Source organism: Odocoileus virginianus, chromosome 4, assembly GCF_023699985.2.
Source record: "Odocoileus virginianus isolate 20LAN1187 ecotype Illinois chromosome 4, Ovbor_1.2, whole genome shotgun sequence".
NCBI classification, from domain to species: Eukaryota; Metazoa; Chordata; class Mammalia; order Artiodactyla; family Cervidae; genus Odocoileus; species Odocoileus virginianus.
This window is the reverse complement of record NC_069677.1, coordinates 9,334,241-9,361,762: the sequence shown is the minus strand read 5'-3', so window position 1 is coordinate 9,361,762 and position 27,522 is coordinate 9,334,241. Positions and strand designations below refer to the sequence as shown.

The 27,522-nt window shown below is 40.4% G+C and overlaps 1 protein-coding gene and 1 long non-coding RNA gene across 3 annotated transcripts in view; one reads left to right on the top strand and one right to left on the bottom strand.

Moving 5' to 3' along the window:
- Positions 1 to 23,122, bottom strand: part of CASR (calcium sensing receptor) — a 30,427-nt gene extending 7,305 nt beyond the window's left edge. The window contains exons 1-4 of the mRNA XM_020908137.2: positions 22,706 to 23,122; positions 19,967 to 20,273; positions 15,207 to 16,091; positions 2,413 to 2,643 (exon numbers count right to left, since the gene is read on the bottom strand). Coding sequence (XP_020763796.2) covers positions 2,413 to 2,643; positions 15,207 to 16,091; positions 19,967 to 20,273; positions 22,706 to 22,893 — 1,611 coding nt within the window. The 5' untranslated portion in view covers positions 22,894 to 23,122. The remainder of the gene's footprint in view (positions 1 to 2,412; positions 2,644 to 15,206; positions 16,092 to 19,966; positions 20,274 to 22,705) is intronic.
- Positions 1 to 26,290, top strand: part of LOC139034715 (uncharacterized) — a 55,175-nt gene extending 28,885 nt beyond the window's left edge. The window contains exons 6-10 of one of the 2 annotated variants that reach the window (XR_011487214.1): positions 11,565 to 11,652; positions 11,997 to 12,103; positions 15,179 to 15,268; positions 21,768 to 21,866; positions 24,624 to 26,290. This is a non-coding gene — a long non-coding RNA (uncharacterized lncRNA). The remainder of the gene's footprint in view (positions 1 to 11,564; positions 11,653 to 11,996; positions 12,104 to 15,178; positions 15,269 to 21,767; positions 21,867 to 24,623) is intronic. The other variant, XR_011487215.1, reaches the window with a different exon arrangement.
- The last annotated feature ends 1,232 nt before the right edge of the window (positions 26,291 to 27,522 follow it).

The window sequence follows — 27,522 nt, the reverse complement described above, 5'->3', positions numbered from 1 at the left end:
TTACACCAGAGTACCTAGTTAGTGGAACAAGAAAAATATGGGCAAACATATTGGAAAGGGCTAAAAAAAACTTGTTATTTCTAATAATAATGCAGATAACATGCTTGTCCACATAAAAATAACTGGAGAGCAGCCCTGGGCTAAAATGCCACAGACTGCCACTGTTAGCTGAGTTTCATTAGTTTTTCTTAAAAAAAAAAAACACACCAAAAAACTTCACCTTTTGATGTATGCTATTGGTTGATTTCTAGCTTCTTAAGTTATTGTTTTTGACAATTTTGCCCAATCTACCATTGTTTCACCATTCAGAAGTCCTGCTTCCATCTCAATCTTTGATCATGCCAGGTAACTGAGTACTTATTAGGTATTTACTACCTGACAGTCTGTGTGTATCAGAGATAGTAAATATATCATAAGAACGAAGCATATTTTGAATAAAGCATACATTTCTTGAATTAGGGAGCAAGTCTTCATTTTTGTAGCCCCAGTTACAAAGCCTTGAATAACCCTTGATACAGGGTAGGGTTCATACTATTTTCAAAACATCTCTTTAAGAAGACTGTCCCCCTTCCCACTACTTGCTTGAACTGGAGACATCTTACAAAGTTAAACACATGGAAAGCAGTAAAATAATTATCATTGTTTCCAGCAAAAAAGAAATAACTGGCTTGACAAGGAATTTAAAAACACTTGAACAGATGATCAGCAATATTTTCTAATGAAAGAGGAATAGAAGTAGCGATACCAGGTCTGATGATCATTGAGACTCTCAGGACCCTGGTTTGAAGGAAGGAAAGGATAAGCTACATCTATGAACACTGCAATATTTGCTATTATTATGTGCCTGTGAATTCACTGCAAACTCTACTTGATCACAGTATGTATTTCATACATTGCTGGTTAAACTTTGTTGATATTTTACTTAGGACGTGACCACATCTATGTTTATAAATTGGCCTATAATTGTCTTTTCTTGTACTGTTATTGCCTGTTTTTGATGTTAAGATTATATTAGCCTTTTAAAATGAGTTTAGTAGCTCTCTTTTGGGCTTCTGTTAGGCTGTGAGTGGCAAAAACCTCAAAATAACAAAATAACAATGGTTCAATCTATACCAATTAGAGACAACTGTGTGCATCAACATAGGTAAAATATAACCTGGGTGAGTCAACAACAGCAGGGAACAGATAAATAACATAGCTGATCAATTTAGACTGTAGTCAATTGATACTTGTGATAATTTAGACAAGAGTATAGTTAGTGAACAGAGGAACATACTCTCTGGAATCCCCAAAGCTCTGTCTGAAAAAGGGTCATGACATGTTTATAATTGAGAATTCATTCTCTGAGGTAGAAACTAAAAAGACTTGCACACTGTGGGTGAGATTTGCTATCTATAGGAGAACTTCTTGTGGGTAACTTATCCTTTGAATTAAGAAACAGTGAAATCGTAGTATCTCAGCAGAAACCCATCAACCTAAGAAGCATTTGGTAAAAAGATGAAGTTGAATTTTTGGTCATGTCATAAAAAGTGGTCCAAGATACTCAAAGGTGATAATAGAAAGTGTTAGTCCCTCAGTTATGTCTGAATCTTTGCGACCGCATAGACTGTAGCTCACCAGCCTCCTCTGTCCACGGGATTTTCCAGGCAAGAATACTGGAGTGGGCTGCCATTTCCTACTCCAATAATAGAAAGGCAAATGCAAAGAGAAATGTAGCAGTTCTCATCCAGGCTTTTTGGAAGAGTTAGAGAGGATGCCCGGTCCAGGGTTTGTTCCTACAGAGGATCTGGGTCCTTAGAACTTACTATATTCTAGGACACAACCATTGTAGAATGGTTATTATTTCAGCCTGTCATGTATCATTTCCTTAAGTGCATATTCACTGGGAGTAATGTGCCTCTGGTTATTAATCAGGCTTGTAGATGAAGTGATACTCATTGAAGGAGGCCGTGATCACAGTCACAAGCATCCTCCTATTTGCTACAGGTCTCCCATAGGAGGAGAATTGTCCTTTTGATTTATAGGTGAGTCCTAAGCTATTTTGGATAACAGGGAGCTACCTCTGTGTGAATTGCCCATGCCCTGTCTTGAGTGATGCTTGTGTTTGCTTAAATATTTTCCTCTGGTTGGGGGAAAGTTTTAGCCAAAGAAACTATTATTAATGATGGAGTCAGATTTGTAAAGAATAAGATTGTTTCAATACAATAAGCATGGGGCTCCGGTTTTGAGCAATCTCTTCTGGACACTAACACTCATGGATTTCACAGGGAATCCTGACAACACAGTTAGTGAACTAATGGAAGTGGACTCGTGATTCTGGAAGTCCAGTGGCAAAGCCCAAGGCCCTCCCAAAGCCCAGCGCAGTTTCTTCCTGTGGTGGAGGCATCTAGTATCTTGATGGACAGCACATACCTCCCTTGAGAATCCACTCCACAGGATTTTTTCATCATTGATGAAGAGTCTCTCTCCTTTCTTGGCATAGACATTGTAATATCCAACTTCCTTAAATACTATGGAGCCGTCCTCTGGGGAGAGGTGCCAATTGATGATGGAATAGTTCCCTGCCAGGTCTCCACATTCATCGAAAGTTACTTGCTCCCCCATATTGCTGGTAAAATTTAGGTGCCGCAGGTGTTTCAGGACCTAAAGAACAGAGATGAATATTCTGAATACAAGTCACAGGGCTGCCACATATGGTTATGTAGGTTGAGCACTGCACAAGGACAGTAAACTATCTTGTTCAAACAAAGTGGAAGGGACATGACTTGAGGAAGAGGGACCTTTTTGTAATTTATATTAAGGTACTTAGATGTGTTAGTGGCAGCCTTGGTAAGCCATGAGCTTTATTTTGTATGCGAATTGTGTCAGATGGTCCAAAAAGTTCGTTTGGGTTTTTCATAAGATGTGATGAAAAACCCCAATGAAACCCCAGTGTTTTGGTCAACCCAACAACAGGGTCAGGGGTAGGAAACATTTTCTTGAAGTCAGGAAAAGAAGAGGAATATGTCTTACCATGGAACTGGCCAAATTAAGGCTTTTACAGGTGCACCATCACCTGGTGGTACCCAGGAGGGAAAGGGTTGTAAGCCAGAGCTACCCCTGGTGTCTTCTGAGATGGGCTTTTGGAAGAGTAGTACTCTTACACTCTGCACCATCTTTCTCTAAGCTATGGCTTCTGTGGAAGTGCCCTGCTGCCAAAGTTCACAGAGAGAAGGGTGGAAGGAAGAAAGAAAGAAGGCTATGAGCAGAGCCTTGGCCATCACTGTTATAATCATGGCCAGTCCTTTACTTTTTGCAGGGCTTTTTGAGTCACAAAGCCCTTGTACAAAAAAGTTATGATAATAATCACCAAACCTTACTAGTCATTTTATTACCTTTGAAGCACAATGCTGAATGCTTTATATTTGTTGTCTAATCTTCACAACAAATAGTACTATTAACCCTCATTTTGGGACTTCCCCAGTGGCTCAGCAGTAAAGAATCTGCCTGTAAAGCAGGAGACACCGGTTCAATCCCTGGGTGGGGAATATCCCCTGGAGGAGGAAATGGCAACCCATGCCAGTATTCTTGCCTGGGAAATCCCAGGGACAAAAGAGCCTGGGGGGGTGTGGGGTGGGTGGTGGGTGGTGGGGCTACAGTCCATAGGGTTGCAATGAGTCAGACACGACTGAGCATGCATGCACTCCCATTTTATTGATGGAGAAACTGAGGAAACAGGAAGTATCTGGTCCCAGGCACACAGCTAGGAAGTGCTGCAAGCCTGCACGTGTAGGGGCTCTGCTCCATGGCAGCAGCGTTAGGCTCCTGCCTCTGCTTTCTGTGCACCCCGACTTGGGTCGAGAGGAAGCAGTGGGCACTCAGCAGCTTATCTTTCATGTGGGAACTGCCCGGTGCCAGGAGGTCATGAGGCACTGAGAGAGAGAGTGGAACACACACAGTCCGGACGGTGAGAGTAGGGGTGCTCACTTACACTGTACCTCGTGACTCACAGGGCTTTCTCACTCTCTGGCTCTGAGTGTGTTTCCTCACTGGCAGGGCAAGAGGGCTGGGCCCTAGAGACTGCAGGAATCTCCAAGTTCTAGTTTCGACTTCTCTCTGTTCTATGCTGTGGTGGCCCTAGGAATACATTTAGAAGTACCTCTCCTGTTTAGCATAACTTTCAAGGTACCTGAAAAACCAGCATCTAATCTGACACCGAGAAAAGTTTGGGCCCTATTATCCATGTGTGTGATGAGGGAAGGGCAGCTTTCATGCTCTACTCCACTCCTGAGATGACACAGCTTTTTAAAACAATTTATATCTGTATTTGACTGTGTTTTAAAGCCAACATTTATTGTAAGGAAAATTAAATAAAGAAAAGGAGCCACCTGAACTTGCTCATAAACAGCCCTGGAGTGAGCGTGGGGACAGAGAATGTGGCCGGCCACATGTGCATACAGACACAGCACCTGGGCGCCTCAGTCACCTGCTGTGCGTGTGATGACCCTTTTAGTGCTCTCATTGCTGCCCTGGTGGAAGTTGGCTGCTCTGATTTTTGTCCCAGGCTTATGGGGTATGGGGATCCCTCACTCCCTGCTGCCTGGTTCCTTTGTTCTGCAGCCAGAGCCACTGAGTTATCCTCAAAAAAAAAAAAAAAAAAAAGATGGAGAATGAATCCTACTAAGGATGTTCTCCCAAACCTTCCTCAGTGATCACCAATCTTACATTTTCCCTTCATTTTTTATTAACCCCTCAAGCAGTCCTTAGAGAGGTGGTGCCACAGACCTGCTCCTTTCCTATATTAGATATCTCCAACTCTCCTCCTTTGGCCTCTTTGCTCTCGGGACGACCTGTACACAGTGGGGTACATTCTTTTGTTTCTACCCAGATGTCCTGACACATCTCCTTCTCTCTGAGGAACAAGCATTCCTTCTGCTCTATAAGACTGACCCCTCTTGCAGCACTCAGAACCTCATTCTTCCCACGTACTCTGGAACTTTTCTGACATGACCAGCCCACCCTTCTCCATTCTATAACCATGCCTCCTCTACTTCCTAGTGGGGATCGTCCATGGTTTAGATGAAACATGCTTCAAACTTCTCTAGGTACCTTCCAAGGCCTCCATACTTTGGTCCCATGTATCCACTACCTGTCAGTGCAAATATTTTATCCTTGACATATCCTTTCCACATGTCATGCTAACTCTATCTTTGCCCTGATCTGCATAAAAGGTAAGAAGAGTGAAGAGAGAGGGGACTACTTCTCATTTACACTTCCTTTCTGCCAGGCATCGTACTAATGCTTTGTACACATCATCTCATCTGACCCTCATAACACATCTATGGATAGGGACTATTAATATCTTCATTTATAGATGAGGAAACTGAGGCAGGGAGAGGTCAAGAAACTCATCAAAGTCATAAGCTAGAAAGTTCTCCAGCTGTGATTTAAACTTGTGCTTTTCTACTACACCCTCTTGACTCCAATATGAATTGTTGAGAGCATCGATGGCAAGTATTTGTCAGAAATATTTCCTCATTAAATATGTTTTTTAAAAATATCATTCTTGTTTGAAGAATACTTTAAAAGGCATATGCAACAGTAAAGATAGATTATTTAGCATACATTTTCTTTCGCCTATGCAAGTTTCAATTCCTTGATTCTTATTCTCCAGACAATAAGCTCCTCCTCTACTTTTCTCAGTCTACAGCTTCTCTGCAAGAAACTCTCCGGGCAACAGTGGGTGAACTGAAAGGGGAACTGGAATAAGATCATTTCACAATTAAATGGTCATCTTCCACATTAATCAGACTGGACAGAAAAGTGACTCAAAGATCATCACTGTCTATAATTATTCTGTATTGCTGTTGGCATAGGCTAGTGACTTCTAGCATATCCTACCTTAAAAGAAAAGGGAACCAATCAAAATCCTTAAAAAAATTTTGATTAAAAAACTCATTGTTGGGGCTTCCCTGGTGGTCCAATGGCTAAGACTCTGTGCTCCCAATGCAGAGGGCCTGGGTTCGACCCCTGGTCAGGGAACTAGATCACATACGCTGCAACTAGAGTTTGCATGCCACGGCTAAAAGATCCTATATGCTGCAACTAAGACCTGGTGCAGCCAAATAAATAAACAATAAATAAAATAAATATTAAAAACTAAGTTATATGTCAATTAAAAACCCATTGTAAATTCAAGGTTATATTTTTATACTCTTAGAATCAATCAACAAATGAATATTTATAGAATATCTACTGTGTGATTTGAATTGGGCTGTGGTAGTACAGGATGTAGTAGTAAAGTTCTCAAGGAGTTTACATATGGATTAGAGTGATAAGATATAAGCCATATTGGATGATAGAGCCAACAGTGCAAGATAAAATATAGTTAATGCCTAACTTAAGGGAATCAACTCTGAGCACAGAGTAATTCAGGGGAGATGGACATTAGAAGGGGCTTAATGCAGGCTTGAGGCATGGTAGAAATTTGGAGTGGTAAAGACAAAGGAAAGGAAGGTGTTAAAGACAGTGGGTACAACATGGACAAACAAAGTATTATGGGGGCAGTGAAGAGACCAACTTCTCAAAATTTGTGTGAGTGTTAGAGAACAAGGGGAAATAAAGTTGACAGGCAAAGAGCAGTCAAGGCAAAGGGACTAGATTTCATATCAAGAGGCATAGGATCGGGTAATAACAAGTGTTGATACGAATGAAGAGAAATTAGAATCTTCCATACACTAGTGGTGGGGATGTAAAACGAAGCAGCTACTTTTGAAAATAGTCTGGCACTTTCTCAAAAAGTTTAACATAGAGTTTCCATACAACCCAGCAATTCCACTCTTATGTATACACCCAAGAAAAATGAAAACATAAGTCCACACAATAACCATACATGAATGTTCATAGCAGCAACATTCATAATAACTAAAAAGTGGAAACAGCCTAATGCCGATCAATTAGATGAATGGATAAATAAAATACAAGAGGATACTATTCAGCCATAAAAATAAATAAAGTACTGATAGATGCTACAACATGGATGAATCTTGAAAACATGCTAAGTGAACGAAGCCAGTTGCAAAAGACCACATATTTTGTGACTCTATTTATATGAATGTCCAGAAATGTCCAAATATACAGATACAGAAAGTAAATTTGTGGAAATTTAAGAATTGGGGGAATGAGGTTAGAGGGAGTGATAGCTAAAAGGTATGAGGTTTATTTATTTTTAAATTTTTTATTTTATATCAGAGTATAGTTGATTAACAGCATTGTGATAGTTTAAGGTATACAGCAAAGTGATTCAGTTATACAAAGGGAATGGAAAATGAGATTTCTTTTTGATATGGTGAAATGTTCTAAAATTGATTGCAGTTATGTCTGTACAACTCAGTGAATATACTAAAAACTGCTGACTTGTACATTTTAATAGGTGAACTGAATGGTGTATGAATTATATCTCAATAAAAGCTGTTTCAAAAAAGAAAGCAAGGAAAGAGATTTAAAATATACAAATATGACTTCGCTGGTGGAGCTGACATTCAGCAGCAGGTAGAGACCTTCATACCAAGGTGACCTTCAGGATACTTGGTGCTGCGAGTTTACTAAGGAGACCTGGTAACTCTAGCCTCAGACAGGACACAAGATAAAGATAGGCAGAGGTAAGAATTAGTAGTGCAAACATTTTACCCAGAAAAGAAAGCACCCTGGGACCTTTGTGGCTAGAAATTTATGTTGTTGTTGTTGTTTGGTTGCTAAGTTGTGTCCGACTCTTTGCAACCCCATGAACTATAGCCTGCCAGGGTCTTTTGTCCATGGAATTTTCTAGGCAAGAATACTAGAGTGGGTCACCATTTCCTACTCCAAGAAATCTTCCCGACCCCAGCATAATAGAATAGATATTAATTCAATACTGTTAGGTTTGTCAAATGGTGCCCCAAATAAGGTAAGGTTTTCACTGATCTGAGGATAGATGAGAAAAATAAGGCCAATGTGATATTAAAGAGTAAATAGGCAGGAGGACCATAAAAATTAGGTTTTTATAAGGCTTTTATGATTGGAACTTAAACCTATATATTAAAAAGCAAAATATTTAAAATTACACTGTGGGATTAAGGGCCAACACAATATCTCCTTTTGAGGTATAAATGTAACCTAAGTTCTTGTTTCTGATTTAAAAAGATAAACAAACCTTCTGAAAGTGAAAGCGAAGTCGCCCAGTAGTGTCCAATTCTTTGTGACCCCATGGACTGTAGCCTACCACACTCCTCTTTTGTGCTCTTTTTAGAAAATTGCAGTAAAATATTATATTTTGCATGTTATGTTCTTGGTTATAGGCAAATTTAATTCTCAGGAACCATTAAAAAATGGAATAAATGGACTATAAAACCCCTACCACTTTCTTGAGGAAAAAGAAAGTTGGAATCACCATAGTGTAACAGTGTTGGAGTGATAGCTGGGAGTTGCCTGAAGAGAAGGGAAAGTCCCAAACCACAGCTGTTCCATATAAGAATGATGAAGGGAGCAATCAACACCTAAAATGCAGGATAGAAGTCTCTTAATATAGTGAGTGCCAGATCATTCACTTAGCTACAATAAAGTAATTCAAAGTAATTACATAATGCATGATCCTTTCTTTTTTAATAAAAAGGCCAAATATATTAAAAAATAGTTCATTATGCATAGGCAGTATCTTAAGCACTGCATGCATATTGACTAATGTCATCTCATAACAAACTAGTAAGTTTCAGATAGAGGCTTCTATTTCTAAGGTGAGGAAAGTGAAGCACAGGCATATTAAGTGACTACTCAAGGCCATAAAGCTGTTAGATAGCAAATGGGATTTAAATCCAGTTAGTCTGGTGCTTGCACAGAGTCGGACATGACTGAAACGACTTAGCATGCATGCCTGCATTGGAGAAAGAAATGGCAACCCACTCCAGTATTCTTACCTGGAGAATCCAAGGAACAGAGGAGCCTGGTGGGCTGCCATCTATGGGGTCACACAGAGTCGGACATGACTGAAGTGACTTAGCAGCAGCAGCAGTCTGGGGCTAGAGTCCGAACTCTCCAACATTACAATATATACTGCCTATATAAGTGTGCTGTGTGCTGTGCTAAGTTGCTCAGTTGTGTCTGACTCTTTGCGACACCATGGACTGTAGCTCACTAGGCTCCTCTGTCCATGGAATTCTCCAGGCAAGATTACTGGAGTGGGTTGCCATGCCCTCCTCACCTATAGAGGTATAGGAGTCAGATTAAATCACCTAGGTATTAGGTTGTCTATCTCTAGCTACAACAGTTTGACTAATGTGAAATTTAGGTTGAGAAGATGGACATATTTTAAAATGGGATGGTAGAGACATGTATAATGCTTGTGGCAACACAAGAGGCAGTTACTGGAATGGCATTCAAACTGAATGGCATTCAAATCTCTGTGCATGACCTGCCCTCCCTTGGAGACTTTCTGTTTTTTTCCCCATTTAATCAGCTTTATTGACATATAGCTTACACAGGATAAAATGCACCCATTTTAAGTGTATAGTTCTGAGTCTTGGCGAATATGTGTGCCTGTGTAACTACCACTACTGTCACCCCAAAAGGCTTTCCTGATGTTCAAGTCAATCCTCACCCCATTTGCAGCCCCGGGTCACTGCTGATTTGTTTTTTTTTTGTATCATTAGAGATAGAATATCATATAAACTGCACAATATAGTTTGTACTCCTTTTTTTTTTCCAATATGGATTTTTTTCATGATGTTTTTGTTACTCATCTGTGTTGTTATATTTCCCTTTGCATTCGACATTTCCTTCAAGCAATAGATCCTTTCCTTACATCATACTGTGCTGTGCTTAGTCACTCAGTCATGTCTGACTCTTTGTGACGCTATGGATGGTAGCCTGCCAGGCTCCTCTGTCCATGTGGATTCTCCAGGCAAGAATACTGGAGTGGGTTGCCATGCCCTCCTCCAGGGGATCTTCCCAGCCCAGGGATCGAACCAGGGACTCCTGCATTGCAGGCGTATTCTTTACCGTCTGAGCCACCAGGGAAGCCATCCATACATCTTATCCATCCTTAAAGGTCCTTTCAGATGATATCATTTACTTTCTCCTCACTTCAGATATCCTGACCTGCATAGTACTGTAGTGTTTCATCCTCACAGCAGGTATATAAGTAAGATAACATAAGTGTTGCATTTTTGTAGTCAAAATTTGCACGTTGTCCATTAATAATCAATTATCAGTTTACTAAGTCATGTCTTCAAGTCATCTCTTTAGGCATCTTTAATATTTCTTCTGGTATATTGCCTTGCAAGTTAGGTACTCAAGCATCTGATTTTTTGGATCATATCAATACCTTTCATATCAGCAGAGGCAGAGATGGAAACCATTTCACCCTTAAAAGCAATGATAGGGAATCTTTAAAGTGATAATCACTGACTCACAAAAAGGCAACATAAGTTAAAAAATAATTTAGATATTTCCCCCAGAGAAAACACTCTTCTTTTAGAATTTTATTTTTTAATTTTTATTTTCTTTTTGGCCAAGCCACGCAGCTTTGGGACTTTAGTTCTCTGACTGAGGATTGAACCCTAGCCCTCAGCAGTGAAAGTGTAGAGTCCTAACCACTGAACTGTTGGGGAATCCCTACACAGACACACTTTTTTTTTGAGAATTTTAAAAGAAGGAACTAACAGTTCCATTAAAAAACAAAATACAAATTTTACTTGAGATTATAATTCTGTGTAATATGCTTCTAAATTATTTTATCTGGGGAGAAATATGAGAAAAAGGGCTTCCCTGATGGTTTAGCAGGTAAAGAATCTACCTGCAATGCAGGAGACACAGGAGATACAGGTTCAATCCTTGGGTTGGAAGAAAAAGAAAAAAAACTGAAAGAAAGACTTAAACATAGAAGATAATATACAGAGACTGACAGAGTCAAAACGAAAACTAAACACCAAGAAAGGCATTCGAAAAGAGGGACCATGCATCACTTATTATGTATTATTATGTATCATCTATTGTGTGTATTATCATGTATTATATCTTATGTGGTAATATTTCCATCTTGTGGCCTTTTGGGGTATTTCGTCTAAAGGATTTTAAAGTCAAATTATTGCTCATTATAAGCATAAATGGGAATCACCTCTTGGTATGTACTCCAAGGGTCAATTGAATTAAGCCAAAGACTGGAAACTAGAATTTCCAGCATGTACATATGACATAACTTCTTAGCACAGAGGGAAAATGGGATGGACTGCATGAAGCACTCTGTTCACAAAAACGAGGGACAGCTCACATAGGTAAGAAGAGTCTACTGCTTCATGGCCACTTCCTGAGCTGAGTGTAGGGAAATCCAGGACCAACTCCTTTCTCCAACCTCAGTCATGTTTTCTTATTTCCCTTCTACTGTCTCTGGCTCTCACCTCAATTCATCCCCTCCCCACCAGACCCCAATGGTATCAGCAATTCCTAGAAAGATTAATTCCATTTGACTTCTGTTATCACCACCATTCTTTCATCATGCATACCTTTTTTGGGGCTGTGTTACTTGGCTTATGGGATCTTATTTCCCCAACCAGGAATTGAATCCGGGCCCCCACAGCGAAAGTATCCACTCCTAACCACTGGACAGCCAAGGAATTCCCATGCATGCCTATTTTTTGACTAGTAAGTGGCTGGTATAAGGTGGGAGAAAGCAGGAAGCATGCCTTGTGCACAATCATCCTGAAAGAAGGAAGCAGGTGGTTCCTTACCTATTTATTTACATGATGTTCCACTCAAATTTGATAATTAAAGCAAATTTAATATGCTCATTCAATCAGAGTTTAGACTGTCCTGGGCATATGATCCAAGCTCATCCAATCAGAGTCTAGAATATCCTGATCAGAGTCATTGGTTCAAGGCTGGGTTGTTGGGTTGAATAACTGTCTGCAAAGGACTCTATGTCATGTTGTCAGGTCAAATCAACTAGATTGCTATTCATGCATTCATTTTTTTCTACACATATTCAGGTGTCAGAGGTTCTGGACACAGTCCTGAACAATACAGATGCAGTTCCTGCTTTTATGAAGCTCAGAGGAGAGCAGAGGAGTCAGAGGGAAGAGAAAGCTGAGGAGTGGTGAGAGGAGGCCTTGGGGGTGTCTGTGGAGAGAATTGTATGCTGTGTGCTCTTAAGTAACCTGTTAGTGTTACTTTAAAGGCATATGACTTGACTGATAAATTTTAGGGGGAGAAAAGATCAACAAAAGAAGAAAATTGTGATTGACCTTACTTAACCAGAAGTTTTGCTGACAAGAATCTATTTTGGTCAACTGAAGAGCTGTAGAATATTATATTGGGTCTATATAAATGGCAAAAGTGAAGAAAAAAGAAAAGTGAAGAATAAAGAATGGTCAGAAAGTGTGTGTGTGTGTGGTGTTGAGGGGTATAATTAGAAAAAACATCAAGGAGAAAGAGAATTTTGAAAAAAAAGTTAAAAGTTCATGGTGGACAATGACAGAGGAGACAAAAATTGACAGCTCTTCAGATACAAGTACTATACCAAAAATTAGTAAGTGCTTTGTGGGGTGGTACGAGGCAGATTGGCTTAGAAGAGAATTGAGAGAAGGTGGAGGTGGAATTCCAGGATTAGACTGTATAGATTGTACAGGTGATATGTTTCCATGTAGGTGTTAATAATGAGAGTGAATAATTGTTGGTCCATCTCCTGATAGACCGAGACATGGTGAAGATCTTAAATTGCAGAACGCCCACCCAACCACCTGGGTTCCTGAGGCTTAAAGGAGACTTTACAGCAAGCACACAGGACACTTTGGCCAATGCCCACATGTTGCTCCTCCCCAGAGCTCTGACCCTATTTTCCTGTCTCCTGTCCTGGACGAATTGTACCAGATCTTGTGTGAGCCAGGAGGACACATACTTACCTGTCCTATGGTCAGCTGAGGTGTCTGTGTAGTGGCTTCTCTTTATTTTGGCCACTTAGCTTTTCTTCCCTCCTCCTTTTGCTAATAGCATTCTGATTGCCATTTGGGGATCCAACTCCCCTCTTATGCTCAGTCTAAGTAGTTTGGGAGAACTCCACTCCTAACTTCATGGATGGACTTGTGATCTCAAGCTATCTAATCAATGTGGTTTCTGGGACTTTTCCAAGAAATCCTGGGAAGTACGGAGTCGGACATGACTGAAGCGACTTAGCAGCAGCAGCAGCAGGAAGGATTTCATGAGCCTGAAGCTGCTGCAGAGGAGGAAAACTGCTAACCCCAAGGGATATGGAACAAAGAGATGAAGAGAGAGTCTAGTTTTACTTGGAGTCTTTCTGAGATTTTCAGTATTGTGAGATATTAATGTTTATGCTTTTGTTTAAGCCAGTTGGTTTGAATTTTCCACTGCATGAAACTGAAAGTCCCACTCTTGACTATAGCTTAATTCCTGTTGTTGTTTTTTTTCCTCATATGTCCGTTTCAGCTTTGAACATCCAGATTTTACTTCCTTGTCTGGGAAAAGCGTCATTTAAGAGCAGACCTATTGAACTACCCGCTGGAAGCCTCTTTCCCCTTCAATCTCATCCTGGGATTTTTCTTTAGGGTTTTTTTTGTTTTTGTTTTTTCCCCATAGGCTTCTCAGGAAGGAAAGGAAGAAGGAGAGGGAGACATGAAAGGGAAGAGAGAAAGACACTAGGATTTACTAAAAGACCATCTATTCTTCTTTCTTGAAACTCCACTCCTTAGTACCATGGTTCTGAAGTCTTTTTGGTCTTTGACCTTCATTAGAGCTCCTTTTTCTTTGTCAGGCAGTATGTGGGGTGCAATGTGAGCAATGAAACTTTCAGTCCCTCATAAAGATTAGAAACTTTAGCCAACAGTGATGTCTGAGTGAGACTTTTCATACACAAGAAGGGCTGAGAACCTGTAGATCCTCCTGGCTCATTCTACCAGCCTAGACAGTCACTCCTCATTCTATGAGAATTGCTAAAGTGACTGACATAGATAGGATGTACACCTTTTGTTTCTTGGCAACTTTTCCCAAGGGTTTGAGGTGGTTGGGTTCTGTATGCAAAGCTATTTTCATTATCAATTTTTACCCAGTTTATTGATTAATTTGAGGCATGTTGGAATCCTACTTAAAACAATCACCACCTGTTCAGAGTTTGAAAATTTACTAATTGCTTTCACATAGATCATCTCATTTCCTTTTCCAAAAAACTTGGGTGGAAAGTAGGCTGGGTATTATGGTCATTTTACAGATGAAGAGACTGACTTAGAGTGGTGTCTTTCCTGAGATGATGCAGACAGTAAAAGGGGGAACCATAGCTGAAGCTGGAGGCTAAGTCTTTCGATCCATATTCAGGGGTTCCACACTCTCCCCTCACTACCCTCTCATCATGAACTCTGATAGTTCAGTCTATCAGAGGAAATACAAAGAGAGCGTAAAACACGGTCTGACTAAAAAATCAAAGTACATATGCAAGACATGAATGGCTTCATGGGATATGTCAGGTCAGACTTTGATCTTCAGAAGCTCTATGAAATAAAAGAAGATTATGTCTCTCCTGTGTATAATTCAAAAATACAAAACAAGTCTAAAGAGTAGGGGTTCCACTGAAGTTTGGATTATTTTTTATGATAACTACTTCAGGGCTTCTTTTTGAAATATCCAGCATCTTTTTAAGAGTTTTTTTGTTGTTGTTGTTGTTGTTTTCTGTTCCCTTGATTTACTTGTGTCCTAAGCTTAGTTGACTTTCTTGGGGGTCCAACACATTATATTGTGAGTAATATAAAGGCAAAGAGGTGGCTAAACATAGTGACACTAATTTTATAGTTTTATGCCTCTTAGCATATGGGATATAACAGGTACTCAAAAAGTATTTGTTGCCTACAAGGGAACAATATAATTAATTTAAGCACTATAAAAACACTCCTTTCAGTACTAAATCTGTCCTGGGATATTTAAAGATATTTAGGGACCATACTCCAGGTATTTTGAACCACTAGCCTAATGAATAGTTGAACTCAAGGCTTGAAACAGAGAATCAAATTAAATTACTATCAGTTTTGCAGGAGTCAGTTGCCCAGATGTTTGAAAAGGCAATTTAACTCCAATGCTACATCTAGTGATCTCATTTAGGTATTGACTTTTTGAGGTAACCACTTTAACGTGTTTTGCTTGAATCAGTCCAACTCTGCTTATTACACAGTGAACTGCTATATAAGAGAAGGAAGTACCTGCCAAGCTTCAACCTTCTTGATATCTGCACAGGAACCGTTGGTGAAGAGCCCTCTCCCAGGTATGCAGGTGTATATATCTTGTAGGGCATGAGCAATAGAGTAGACGGCTAAGTAGACATTGTAGGATATCCGTAAATGTGTATAATCCATGTAAGGGGTCTCAACACTGCTGATGTTCTCTTCCCCTGTACACAGAGGTCGGAAGGCAGTGGAACTATTGCTTATCCTGGCACCTCCTTCTTCGTGCCCTCTCAGGAAGGTGTCCACGGGTAATGGCCCTTTAGCACCCTCTTGCAGGTGGCAGTTAAATGTTTCTTCCCAAAATTCCTTGGCAAAACCATTGTGGGCAGACTTCCTGGGGTGGACTTTCTGCAGAAATTCCCGGAAGCCTGGGATCTGCCCAGCCTTCAAACCAAACCCAATGGTGCCTCCGACCACATGGAAATACTCGGGCATAGCAATTAGGGAAGAGCTGGCCCAGGCCTCGCTGGCCAGCCAGATCCTGCCTGTGATATTGCGTCGGACGATCTCTTTGATGAGGGGTTCCAGGTCTGGGCCACTGGAGAAGACGACGATGACTTTGGCGGTGGAATTCTGGATCACCTCCACCACCTGCTGGATCTCTTCCTCATCAGAGTATTGGGAGATGAGCTCGCTGAAGTCGATGCAGATGTCCCTCTCCTCAGCTTCCTCTCGGAATTTCTCGATCCCTGGCCGGCCATAGTCATCATCAGCTGCAATTGTGCCCACCCAGTTCCAGCGGAAGTACTCGATGATGTCAGCCATGGCGGTGGCCTGGTGTTCATCATTGGGTATGGTGCGGAGGAAGGACTTGAATTGATTCTTGTTGCTGAGGAGTCTGCTGGAGGAGGCATAACTGACCTGGAGAGAATACAGATTGAATGAGTGAGGGAAGTGCCAGGTCGACCTCAAGGCTGTGTGGAGGAGCATCTTTGAGCATTTATTGATCTAATACATCAGACACGCTGGCCATGCTGGCCACTGCAGACAGGATAAAACAGTGAGGACAACCAGAATCTGTTCCTCTCCAGTGTGAGCACTCAAGCAACTGCCAGTCTATCAAGGAGCATTCTAATTCCTAGTAGGTAATCCTTCACATTACTCCTTTCAAAATGGGTCTGGGACTTCCCAGGTAGTCTAGTGGTTGGGAATCCACCTGCCAATGAAGGGGACACAGGTTCGATCCTTGGCTAGGGAAGATTCCACGTGCCCTGAGCCACAACTACTGAACTCGGGTTCTAGAGTCCTTGAAGATGCAACTACTGAAGCCTGTGCACCCAAGAGCAGGTGTTCTGCAACAAGAGAAGCCACCATAATGAGAAAACAGCATACTGCAACTAGAGAAAGCCTGTGTGCAGGAACAAAAACCCACCATAGACAAAAATAAATGAAAAAAAAAAAGGGATGTGGCTATAAAGTCAACTCAACAACCATAGGATCTACTTATCCTTTATGCACTGTTCCATAATTCCTCCTAACTTTCTCTGTGCTTCCTCATTGGTTACAATAGCTCCATGTACATATCTTCTGCCTGTGGGGTCCACACTCTCATTTGAATATTTTAGCTTCCCCTTTACTATAATGAACACTTTGTCCATGACTCACTTCTGGAAGGAGTCAGGTTCCCTTTGGATTACGAACCTAAGGCTCTTTAGAGGAGCCCCAGGGGTTCCCCTTTCTCATTCTGCCTAGTTTCTCTCTTCTAGTCTCCAGCTATTCCCTCTCTTTCTTCCCCTATCTTCCCACCTACTCTACCCCCGCAGTACTTTAGACAAAAGTACCCACAATTGCAGTCATTTCTAAGAACTGCTTATTATTTAGGCTCAATTAGCCATTTAGGTTTATTAGGCTCAATTCCCCTTCATCACAATACCAATGAGGCACATCATCAAATATAGTCAGAAAAACATCCTTTCCTGTTCTGGCTTCTCAGAGAGCTCAACCACCACTGAGAGCCCTTTCTTCTGTAGTTTCAGGTGGTGGTCGAGGCTGCTTGATGGACTTTAAAAAAAATTATTTATTTTATTTATTTATTTGGCTGTACTGGCACACAGGATCTTCAATCTTTAGTTTTGGCATATGGGATCTAGTTCCCTGATCAGGGATCAAACCTGAGCCCCCTGCATTGGGAGCTTGGACTCTTAACCACTGGACCACTAGGGAGGTCCCTTGATAGGCTTTTGATGTGGGTCTGCAAAACTTGGAGAGGCTGAAAAACACCCTGGAGAAGCTGTCTTGATGTATTTCCACTTTCTAGGACATAGCCAGTTCTATATTTGAGCATGGGAGTGGGTCACCAATAATTGAAAGCCAAGATCTTTGGTGGTAAAAGATCTTTGCCTAAAGGGGTATCCAAATACCATGTAAAGCATTCATTAGTGCAGAGCTTCCAATTTCTCTTCACCTTATGGCAAACATAGAAGGTGGGGTGAATGGAGGAGACTGACTAGCTCTGACCACCCTAGACCCCACCCACTACCCCAGACCCAGAGAGGATCAGTGTCTTAGCTCATCTGCAGCACCCTTGGGTGTTTTGGCTCACCAGTTAGGAAGTTTCAAGTTACTGGACCATTTCATCCGAAGGACAAAGCATTTTTACACTAAATGGAACTTCTCAGTAATGAAGGAATGATAAGAGCTTTGATTTTGGGAATTATAATGTGAAAGTGACACTTTTTTTCTTTCATTGAAATAAGCTACTTGTACTACTATGAGATCTCATCAGGCAGGTAGTTAGATTAATTGTTGAGATGTTATTGTTTTTAGAGAGCTCCATTTGTAGACTCAAGGGACAGAAAAGTCTATTTAGGCATTTAATAAATTCATTCATTATTGTTTACTTTTTGATCTTCTTTTGAAAAATGGGCCAAAAGGGTTTCAAAGATATAAAAATTACAAACAAACATATCCTTCATGGATATGTTTCTCTTAAAGAATGCATTTATTATATTTGTCTACTTTCAGAAAGGCAAACTATAAAAGTGGGGATAAATACCACTTCATTACCCACTCCTCCCCCAAAAAAAGCCCCTTAAAAACACACAAAACTTTTCTATTATAAGAGGGGAGAGTTTCATGAATGATTCAGAAAACTTCTAACCACAACTTTTTCCAGCCAGCCCACTTGTTTCCAGCCACTTGGTGGCGTGAGTGGCATAAGAAATACAACTGGGGCCTCTGTCCTCACCTTGCAGGGCAGCGGTTCCTAGCTCTGCTGTGCGTTAAACTCCTCTAGGGAGCTTTCAGAACTTCTGATACCCAGGCTGCATCTCATGTTAATTAAACAAGGATCTTTGGTGGGTGAGTCCTAGTCATTAGTATGTTTAAACCTCTTGAAGTGATTCCAACATGCAGCCATGACAGAGAACTGCTACCACAGATATACTTAAATTGGTTTGACTGATAATCATTATGTTTCCTCAACACTTTTACTATTCAAGTTCAACTTAACTTGATCTTTCATCCAAACCACAATGAATTAAAACCCTCTCCTTCATGTTCTTTATTTACCTGATGGCAGTTATACCTTACATCTGTTGACCATGACAACTTGCTTTAACTGTGTTTTAAAGTACTACTGCACAATATGCCAAATATAAAGATGCATATTTGCATCTTGCCCAACACATTTACTGTTGTGGGCTTTGTTAGATCATTTTGGCACAAAGATTACAGAGCCAGGGCTTCCCCATGGGAAACACCTTTAATTCCCTGAAGTAAGGATTTGGGAAATGATGACAAGACTTTCTCAGTTGCCACGTATATAAAAAGGGATAATGGCTATCACCAAGGAAATGGAGACCTTTCAGCCTAGAAATGGGAATTAGCAAAAGTACTCTTGCAAATTTTAAATACTAGATGTTGAAGAAAATAATTTAAAGTTTGATTTATAATTACATTTAAAAATTGATATCAGAGATGCAACACAGTTGAGCTGATTCTCCCATCCACGGACATTTAGGTTGTTTCCAATTTTTCACTATTATAAAATGATGTCACAGACCTATAAATATTAACACGAAAAAAGGTTTGCTCTATAGACTTAATGGGAAAAAAATCAGGTCACAAAATGGCATTTAGAGTTTACTTTTTTTTTGGTGATAAAAAAACGTGTAACTTTGAACAAATATTTATTAAAGCACTTATTTCAGTGGATTGTTAGTATCTGAAAATGCAGACACCTATTTCCCTATCTAGGCTGAGCTCTTGCACAGTAGACTCTGCTTATTCATATATACTCTACAAGTACTTGTTGAACGAAACAGGATATTTTCCAGTTCTAGAATGTGCAAGATAATGATTAAGTTCCGGTGAGAAAATATGCTCTACTTTACTCTGAGCCAAACTTTTAACCAGAGGAGAGAGAGACAGAGACTTTTCAGGGAATAGGATTTAGGGCAGATATTTTGGGTATGAAAGGTGGGATTTACAGCATTTGGTCTTACTCCTTTTAGGAAGGGCAGAAGAATGGCCATAAACACTGGAGTTAAAAAAAAAAGTTTTATGTTTGAAAGAATTTTGGAAGAATTGTGAAGGCCTAGTAGACGTTGATGACTCTGGGGTCTCAGAAATCCCCAGTGGTCATGATACAAATAATTAAAAGATCTGTGGTGTCAAAATAAAGCCAGAGAAGGGAAAATATAACAGCAAACTGTATGGACACTGAGTGTGGCATCCTCCGAGCCTGCTGCTCCCGATCCCTGCCCTCATTGCCCCATCTAAGGCAGCATGGGTACCTGGGGGATGTAGAAGAGCCCCAGCAGGTTGGCCACAGCCGTGGAGATGCCCGAGCCAGTAGCTCCCACCACTGCGATGGTAGAGGGGATGTGCTCTGAGCAGTTGCAGAACTCATCAAGGTTCAAAGAGTCGATTTTATTCTGGGCCACAAAACTCAGGGTGGCCTCCAAGGCTTTAGAGACGGTGTTACAGGTGTCGAATATCCTGTATCCCAGAGTCATGTTGGGAAGAAGGGCTGGACTGCTGTTTATTTCCTCTATGGCAAATATCATAGCTTGTAGCCAGCGAAATCCACGGAAATTATACCTGGAAGAAAGAAGAAATGGAAGAAAGCAAGAGGCTTTCTGGTCAACTTTTTTAGAGTACAGACCAGGCAAAGCCGGGTTTGAACCTGGCTCTGTTACTCTAATTTCATGACATTGCCTTTTCTGAGACTCAAAGTCCTCTCTGTAAAACGGGGATAACACCTACCTCAGAGGGAGGCTGTGAATATGAGATAACTACACAAAATTCTCATTGTGGTGCCTCACACAGAGTTAGGGACCAATAATAACAAGGATTGTGGTTAGTAACAGAATGAATCATTTTTTTCTGCATCATCCAGTAAAGAATTTGAAGTAGCTGATATGAGGTATTTTAATAAAAGTAATACAGAGATTAAAAAAAAAAGGATCAGGGAAAATATAAATAGATTAGGATTTTAACACATAGGAACCTAAAACTAGTTTCAGATTTGCAGTCACAAATTTACACCAAGACATTTCTGGAGGTTGAAGAGGAAAGGGAAATGAGTGATCTCATCTTTATAAACAAACAAACAAATATTATGCATAGGAAGCTGTTCACAAACAGTGGTTACTTCTGGGTGGTAGAATGATGAGTTTTAACACTGTGTGCTTTTTCTGGTCTCTTTTATACTTTGTATTTTTAAAAATGAGCATGAATTGCTTTTCAAAGACTGTTATTTTAAATGAAAATCAAGCAAATGAACAAAGAGAAATAGGGTTCCTGACATAGCTTTTGCCCTCCCAGGACACAGCTCATAGTGAGAACTTGGTAAGTGTTCTAGATCTATATCAGTGCCCAGAGAAGAAAACCTAACAACTCCGAAGGTTCTCTCTTTGTATGGTGGGTTTCATGACTTGAACTCAGTGGCACGGGGAGAGAAATATAAGCTGTTATACTTGACTGTATCAGTTAGCTTCCCAAAGTTCCTGGTCTAATTTTTAATATGACATTTTCTCTTAGTAATATTTCTTCATATTTCCTTCATTTGTTTATTTTTAAACCTGAAAAGTTATGAAGACAGATTATAGAATTTTTCATTGCACAAAACATCTATACTCCTATCTGTGTGTGTGTGTGCGTGTGCTCTGTTGCTCAGTTGTGTGTGATTCTTTGCGACCTCATGGACTATAGCCTGCCAGGCTCCTCTGTCCATGGAATTTTCCAGGCAAGAATACTGGAGTGGGTTGCCATTTCCTTCTCCAACCTTTTTTTTTTTTTAATACAATTAATATATACATATTAATTCAGGGCAAGCTCTTATGTGATCTCAGCTCTTATGTGATCTCAGTATGTGGTACCTGCACAACTCTGTCCCGTAGGGTACAACAAAGAGGATATATGTTTTCATGGATGATGTGAAGGTTATAAGCAGCATCATCAAAACTCTACACTTAACTTTTCTGCACTCATAAAAAAATATGAGAATGTTATCTAATTTGTGAGCCCTCATTAGAAGATGAGCAGAAAATCAGTTTTGCTGGAACAATTCTAGTTTTCATTTTCATTTTCTAGCTATCAGAAAGACAAAGGAAAAGTGCTGGATCCCATCTGGAAGTTGTAAGTTTCAAGAGAAAGTGCTCTTCTTTCTCAGAAGATGGGTCAAGGTTTGAGGTGAGTAATGGTCTCCGATGTTCAGATTAAGGGTGGTGATATACAGTCTGCTGTCCTCTGCAGAAGTCAGACACTATTTGAAGGAATTGTGCCCAGTGTTAGATGCCATAAGAGGAGTCATGATAAATTATGGAACATTAGACAGAGGGCATCCAGAGTGGTGAGGGTCTGAAAATCATGCCATGAAATAATTATTAAGAAAACTGAGACTATTAGGTCTGGAAAAGAAATGATTCAAGAGGGCATGTTAGCTGTCTTCTAATGGCTGAAGAGAGAGTCCACGAGGGAGTTAGATGGATTCTGTGTTACCAAGGGGATTTCAGCTTTCTATAGACTTTCTAATAGGAGTGGTTCCAAATGCTATGGGCTGCATTTGAAGATGCCTGTGTCATGCCAGTCACTGAAGCTTCTTTCAACTTTAAAATCCTTAAACAAATCAGAGTGAGGCAGCCAACAGTCAACTATGACCATTTGGACACTTAAGGTCAATGGGAGGTTTTACTACTCAGGTTTGCAAAAATAGCTCAATAGCTACAATAAATTTCTTCCTAGGTACTAAATCTTCCATTAAGCAACACTGCCTCCAGGTGAGCAATGACGATTCAGTTACCCAGTGACCGAGCACAGGCTCCAACAGCCAATGGGTTTTTCTATTTCATATCTTTGACATTTGATTTTTAGAAAAATTTCTTTTAAAAAAAATGAGGGGAGGGGATAATAAGCATCAGCATGATGACTAATCACCATTTTTGAAAAGAGAACCAACTTTGAAAAAATTATTTTGGGTTTGGTACAGCTTTTCTCTAACCACCCAGAGGAGAAGCAACTTCTGACTTTACCTGATACACTCCACAGACTCCGGCCTCGATTTTAGATCCTGATCTTTTGCTGCAACCCCAAAATGAATAGGAAAGAGACCCCCGAGGATAATGTCCCCTTTCTTTTGGGCTCGCTGGTCAGGCCCATAGGCGGAAGTGCACCAGGTAGAAAAAGCCAAGAGGATCCAACAGCAGCTATAAAGTGCCATAGTTCTGCTTTCTCTCCAGGGAGAGGGACACGAGCGCTGGTGGTCTGGGGGCTCCTGAGGACTCTCCCCCTTGGTGCGACTCACTCCCTGCAGTGGGGACACATGTCTGCAGATTTAATAGAATGGAACCGTGATGTTTGAATTTCCACTTCCGCCTTCTCCATTGCAGACTAGTTAGGTGGGTGGCTCTTGAGTCTTCAGGAGTCACATCATGCAGAGACCGTGTGTAGTACTTTCTAAAAAAAAGAGAGGCAAAATGAATTCAACTAAGCCTCAATCCCATGTTTGGATGACTGCAACAGAAGTGGCTCAGTATTTCCATTTAGAGAGGCAGGTGGGGAGCGCATAGCTCAGAGGCTCATGCTTATAGCAATTCATGTAAGATACAGAAAACTTCACTTGCCCATATTCAGAGCAGAACTGTGTTTCAAGAGGCCGCTGATAAACTAAAGCTCCACTGATGTTGCCACTGAATTTTAATCTATTCATTCTTCTCTATGAATAATGCTTAGAACTGGCCTAGTGGTATATGTTCCTTGTATTATAACAATATTAATGATCTTTTATTCCGCATATATGTTTTTATGGAAAATATAGAGTGGGTCATATTTAAGTTTAAATCTGACTATAAGTCAAACAAAACTGTCAGAGAAGGCCACTTATTTTTATTTATTATGGTAGCCTCCCATTTTTGGGTCTCTTCATCCAAGACCTATGGTTTCAGTTTGTAAAATGACACTCCATAACCCTTTGAAGAGCAGGTCTTGTAAAGGATGCAGATAAATCAAAGGTCTGATTATGTTCTACCAGACTCTACAGCTGGATCTAGGGAATGGTCCTTCTGCCTTAGCACCATTTTCCTAGTAAGAGCTCTCTGCTTCTCACTTTATACTCTGTCTCACCCTTTCTGTGGGTCAACTTCCAATCACCAATTACATGTTGATTACACAGCCTCTCCTGAGGCTCAGGCCAGGCTCAGGTCCAAGCACTGGAACTGTCAACTGGGCATCTCCACCCCAATGTCCCACAGGTGCTTCCAACTTGACAGACTCTAAACTCACCTTTCTCTCAACCTTGTTCCTCCTTCACTGTTATCTGGCTCAAAAAATGACATGCTATTCACAAAGACACAAAATAAGGACTCCTCACTACCTCCTCCCTCTTCTCATGATTGTCTTTCACATTCAAATAGTTACCAAGTTCTATAGACTCTACTTCCTAAATGTCATTGGAATATACCTGCTGTTTCCTATTCCCAAGGCCATCTTAAGTCCACCAGCATTTCTTATCTGGATTTGTGTAGTTATTTCCTAACTGGTCTTTCTGTCTCCAGTTTTGTCCCTTTGCAGTCCACCTTTGCAAGTCTTTGGATGCCATGGACAAGTGGTTTGGAGCACAGGCTCTGCAGTTAAACCTGGCTTTGAATTATAGTTTCAACCATTTGACTTTGGAAAAGTTACTTAACCTCTGAACTCAATAAAATAATGCATGGACAGCCATTAGCACAGTGTAACTAGTAAACTCACAGGAAACGCCAGCTGTAATGAATACCTTTCCAGCCTCACTCTTGCTAGTCTTCCCTTTGAACTCCGCACTGCAGCCTCACTGAACTTCCATTACATCCTCAAGTACAGGCCTTTTAAAAAATCCTTAGACCGCACATATGCCATTCCCCTACCATGATCCCTCTTGCCTAAACTTTGCCTGGAAAACATCTCCTTGTCTTTCAGATTTCAGACATCCATAACTGAACTCCTGTGGGCCAGAAACAGCCTTGTACCAAGATTTCTGTCCAGCTTGGGAGTGGAGCACAGGTTGGATTTCTAGCTACACTAACCCCTCAGTTGTGCAGCGAGCAACTTAGAGGACTCTTCAAGAACTCTCAGATTAGGCAGGTCCACCTGTTACAGTTTTTTATATCTTGTATCTTGGAATTTCAGTCTTGGAAGACTGATCACACTTTGTTACAATAGATGCATAAATGTCTGATTTCAGACTCCAAGCTCTTAACCATGGTTATATGCAGCCCCGACCCCTTAGGAGCCCACCTTCTTCTCCAGTAGTCACACTAGCAGAAGGTGCTGAGCCCCCATTGGAAGGAGCACCCCAGCAGATACTCAACATTCACAGAACTGTCTCCAGTAATGTCTGAACATCCATGACCGTCCTAGTTCTATGTCTCCAGTCCTGCTCTCAGACTTTTGGCTTCATTTCTTGTCCTTGGTCATATATTCATTCATACATTTAAAAGTACATGTGCTAAGGACTGGAAATATAAAGGTGCCACACACAAGTATGTTCTCTACCCTCAGGAGCTCCCCAACCAGTGGGAGAATCTACCTCAACATTCAGAGGTAAACTACACACACACACACACACACACACACACACAATAGTAACTTTGTTTCCAGTGATTTCACTCAACTTTGCTCATCAGCACTTAGCACAACGTCTGAAATAGGAATTGCTGAATAAATGTTTGTTGAATGAATGCATATAAAGGACTTTGGAAGAAGAAAGTAGCATCATGTAAGGTCCTTTAAACATCCAATGTATTTTAAACTTCACAATGGTAAAGAGGGCAATACCAATTCCACTTTCTAGATGGGGAAATGGATTACTCATGTGAGAAATTCTGGTGCTTGAATTAAGAATGACTCAAGAACCCAGAATTTTAAGAAATCCTATGTGGTGTACTTAATGAGGAAAGGGGACATTATAACTTGCTAGGGGAAGTCTCTGAGACCTGTTAGATTTTTCCTGTGAAAGATTAACTACCTGGAGAAATTTATTAACTTCATTAGTGCATTCAACAGAAAATTTATGGCAAGTAATAGATAAAGTAGAGATTTTGGGTCGATTTGCAGCAGTTAATTCCATGAGTCTAATGTGATTTCCAAACTACCCTTTTTAGTCTAATTAACAGGGTCTAATTGCTTTCAAAGCTGAGAATCATTTTATATCCTTCTTCCCCCTTACCTCCCACATCCAAATATATTGTTCCATTGACTCTACCATTTCTTTCCACTCCGTTTTTCCTTCTCAATTCTTGTTGCCACTGCTTTAGCCAGACTAGCATTGCCCCACCACCCCCAACTTCTTTGTTGCAAAAGTTTTCTTTTCTTTCCACTTCATTCCCCCTAACCCCTACATATTGACAATCACAGAAGTATCAAGTGTGATTCTAGCACAGCGGATTAACTATTGGGTTCATCATTGTGACTTTAGCTTGTAATAATGAGAATACAAAAGTTCTGAATAATCGCTAACATTTCAGTTGTAGGATCTATGGTAGGGACTTTGAATTGTATCCCTCATATTATACTCCTTTTATGGTACAGTAAAATAGTTTTTACCTGGATAAGGTTGTTCAGAATAAAGACTACTTTCTCCATAATTATGTGTGGTCATATAACTACATTATAATTATGTGTGGCCATATGACTACATTTTAGCCAATAGGATGTAAGCTGAAGTACCCTATGGCAGCTTTTAGGAAACTATACTTAAGAAAGAGTTGGTGTTTGTTATTTGTTATTTCATCTCCCCCTTTGTTCTACTGCATGGAGGTGGATGTGACAGCTGGAGCCTATCTTGAACCATGAACCATATGCCAGGGAATGATGGTGCCACGACCTGAGGATTTCATGGAGCAGAATCTCAGGCTGTTCCTGAAATTTTACATGTCAGAGAAAGAAAGCTTCTAGCTGGTTAAGCCACTATTACATATATATATATATATATATATATATATATGTATATATATATATGTATATATGTATATATGAATGTATATAAATATATGTAGGCAGCTATGTTAACAGTTGGTTTCCCTTGGTGGCTCAGTAGTAAAAGAATCTGCCTGCCAATGCAGGAGATGCAGGAGAGCCCAGTTTGATCCCTGGGTTGGGAAGATCCCCTGGGGGAGGAAATGGCAACCCACTCCAGTATTCTGGCCCAGAAAATCCCGTGGAAGAGGAAACTGGTGGGATACAGCCCACAGAGTTGCAAAGAGTTGGACATGACTGAGTGACTAAGCAGCACATGCATGATATTAACAGTATTTTATCCAAGAGTCACAAATAAAATCATTTGCTCTTCTAACTATAAGTTCATTTCACCTAAATCATATATAATCATGTTTACCTCCTGCAAAAAGTATCTCAAACACAAGCTGAAGCTAGTATTTCTTCTTTATCTCAATGGCAGACAGAAGAAGAAGAAATGACTCAGACTAGCTGGTTTTAATTTAGAAGGTCCTTGAAGTCATGAGTGTTTCAGTACTGACAGGTGATTGATTGATCATTGAGCTCCTCATCCAAGAGACTTGGGATGGGAGGTCAGAGCAGACTGGTCTATGGTTCCACAAGTTCATGAGCTTCTAAATTCATGCAATTATTTATTCACTTAAGAAACATTGATTGAGCTCCTCTATTTGCTAGACACTAGGGAGTGCAAGGTATTGAGGAAAGAAAGTTGAGATTGTTGTCTTCAAGGCACTCAAGGTTTAAAAGGAGACAGGATGGTATATTATAATTACAGTGATACAAATACTAAGAAGAAGAATGAATTAAGCATTGAGAAAGTACAAAGGGAGGAGTGACATTCTTTCTGGTGACTGCCACGAGA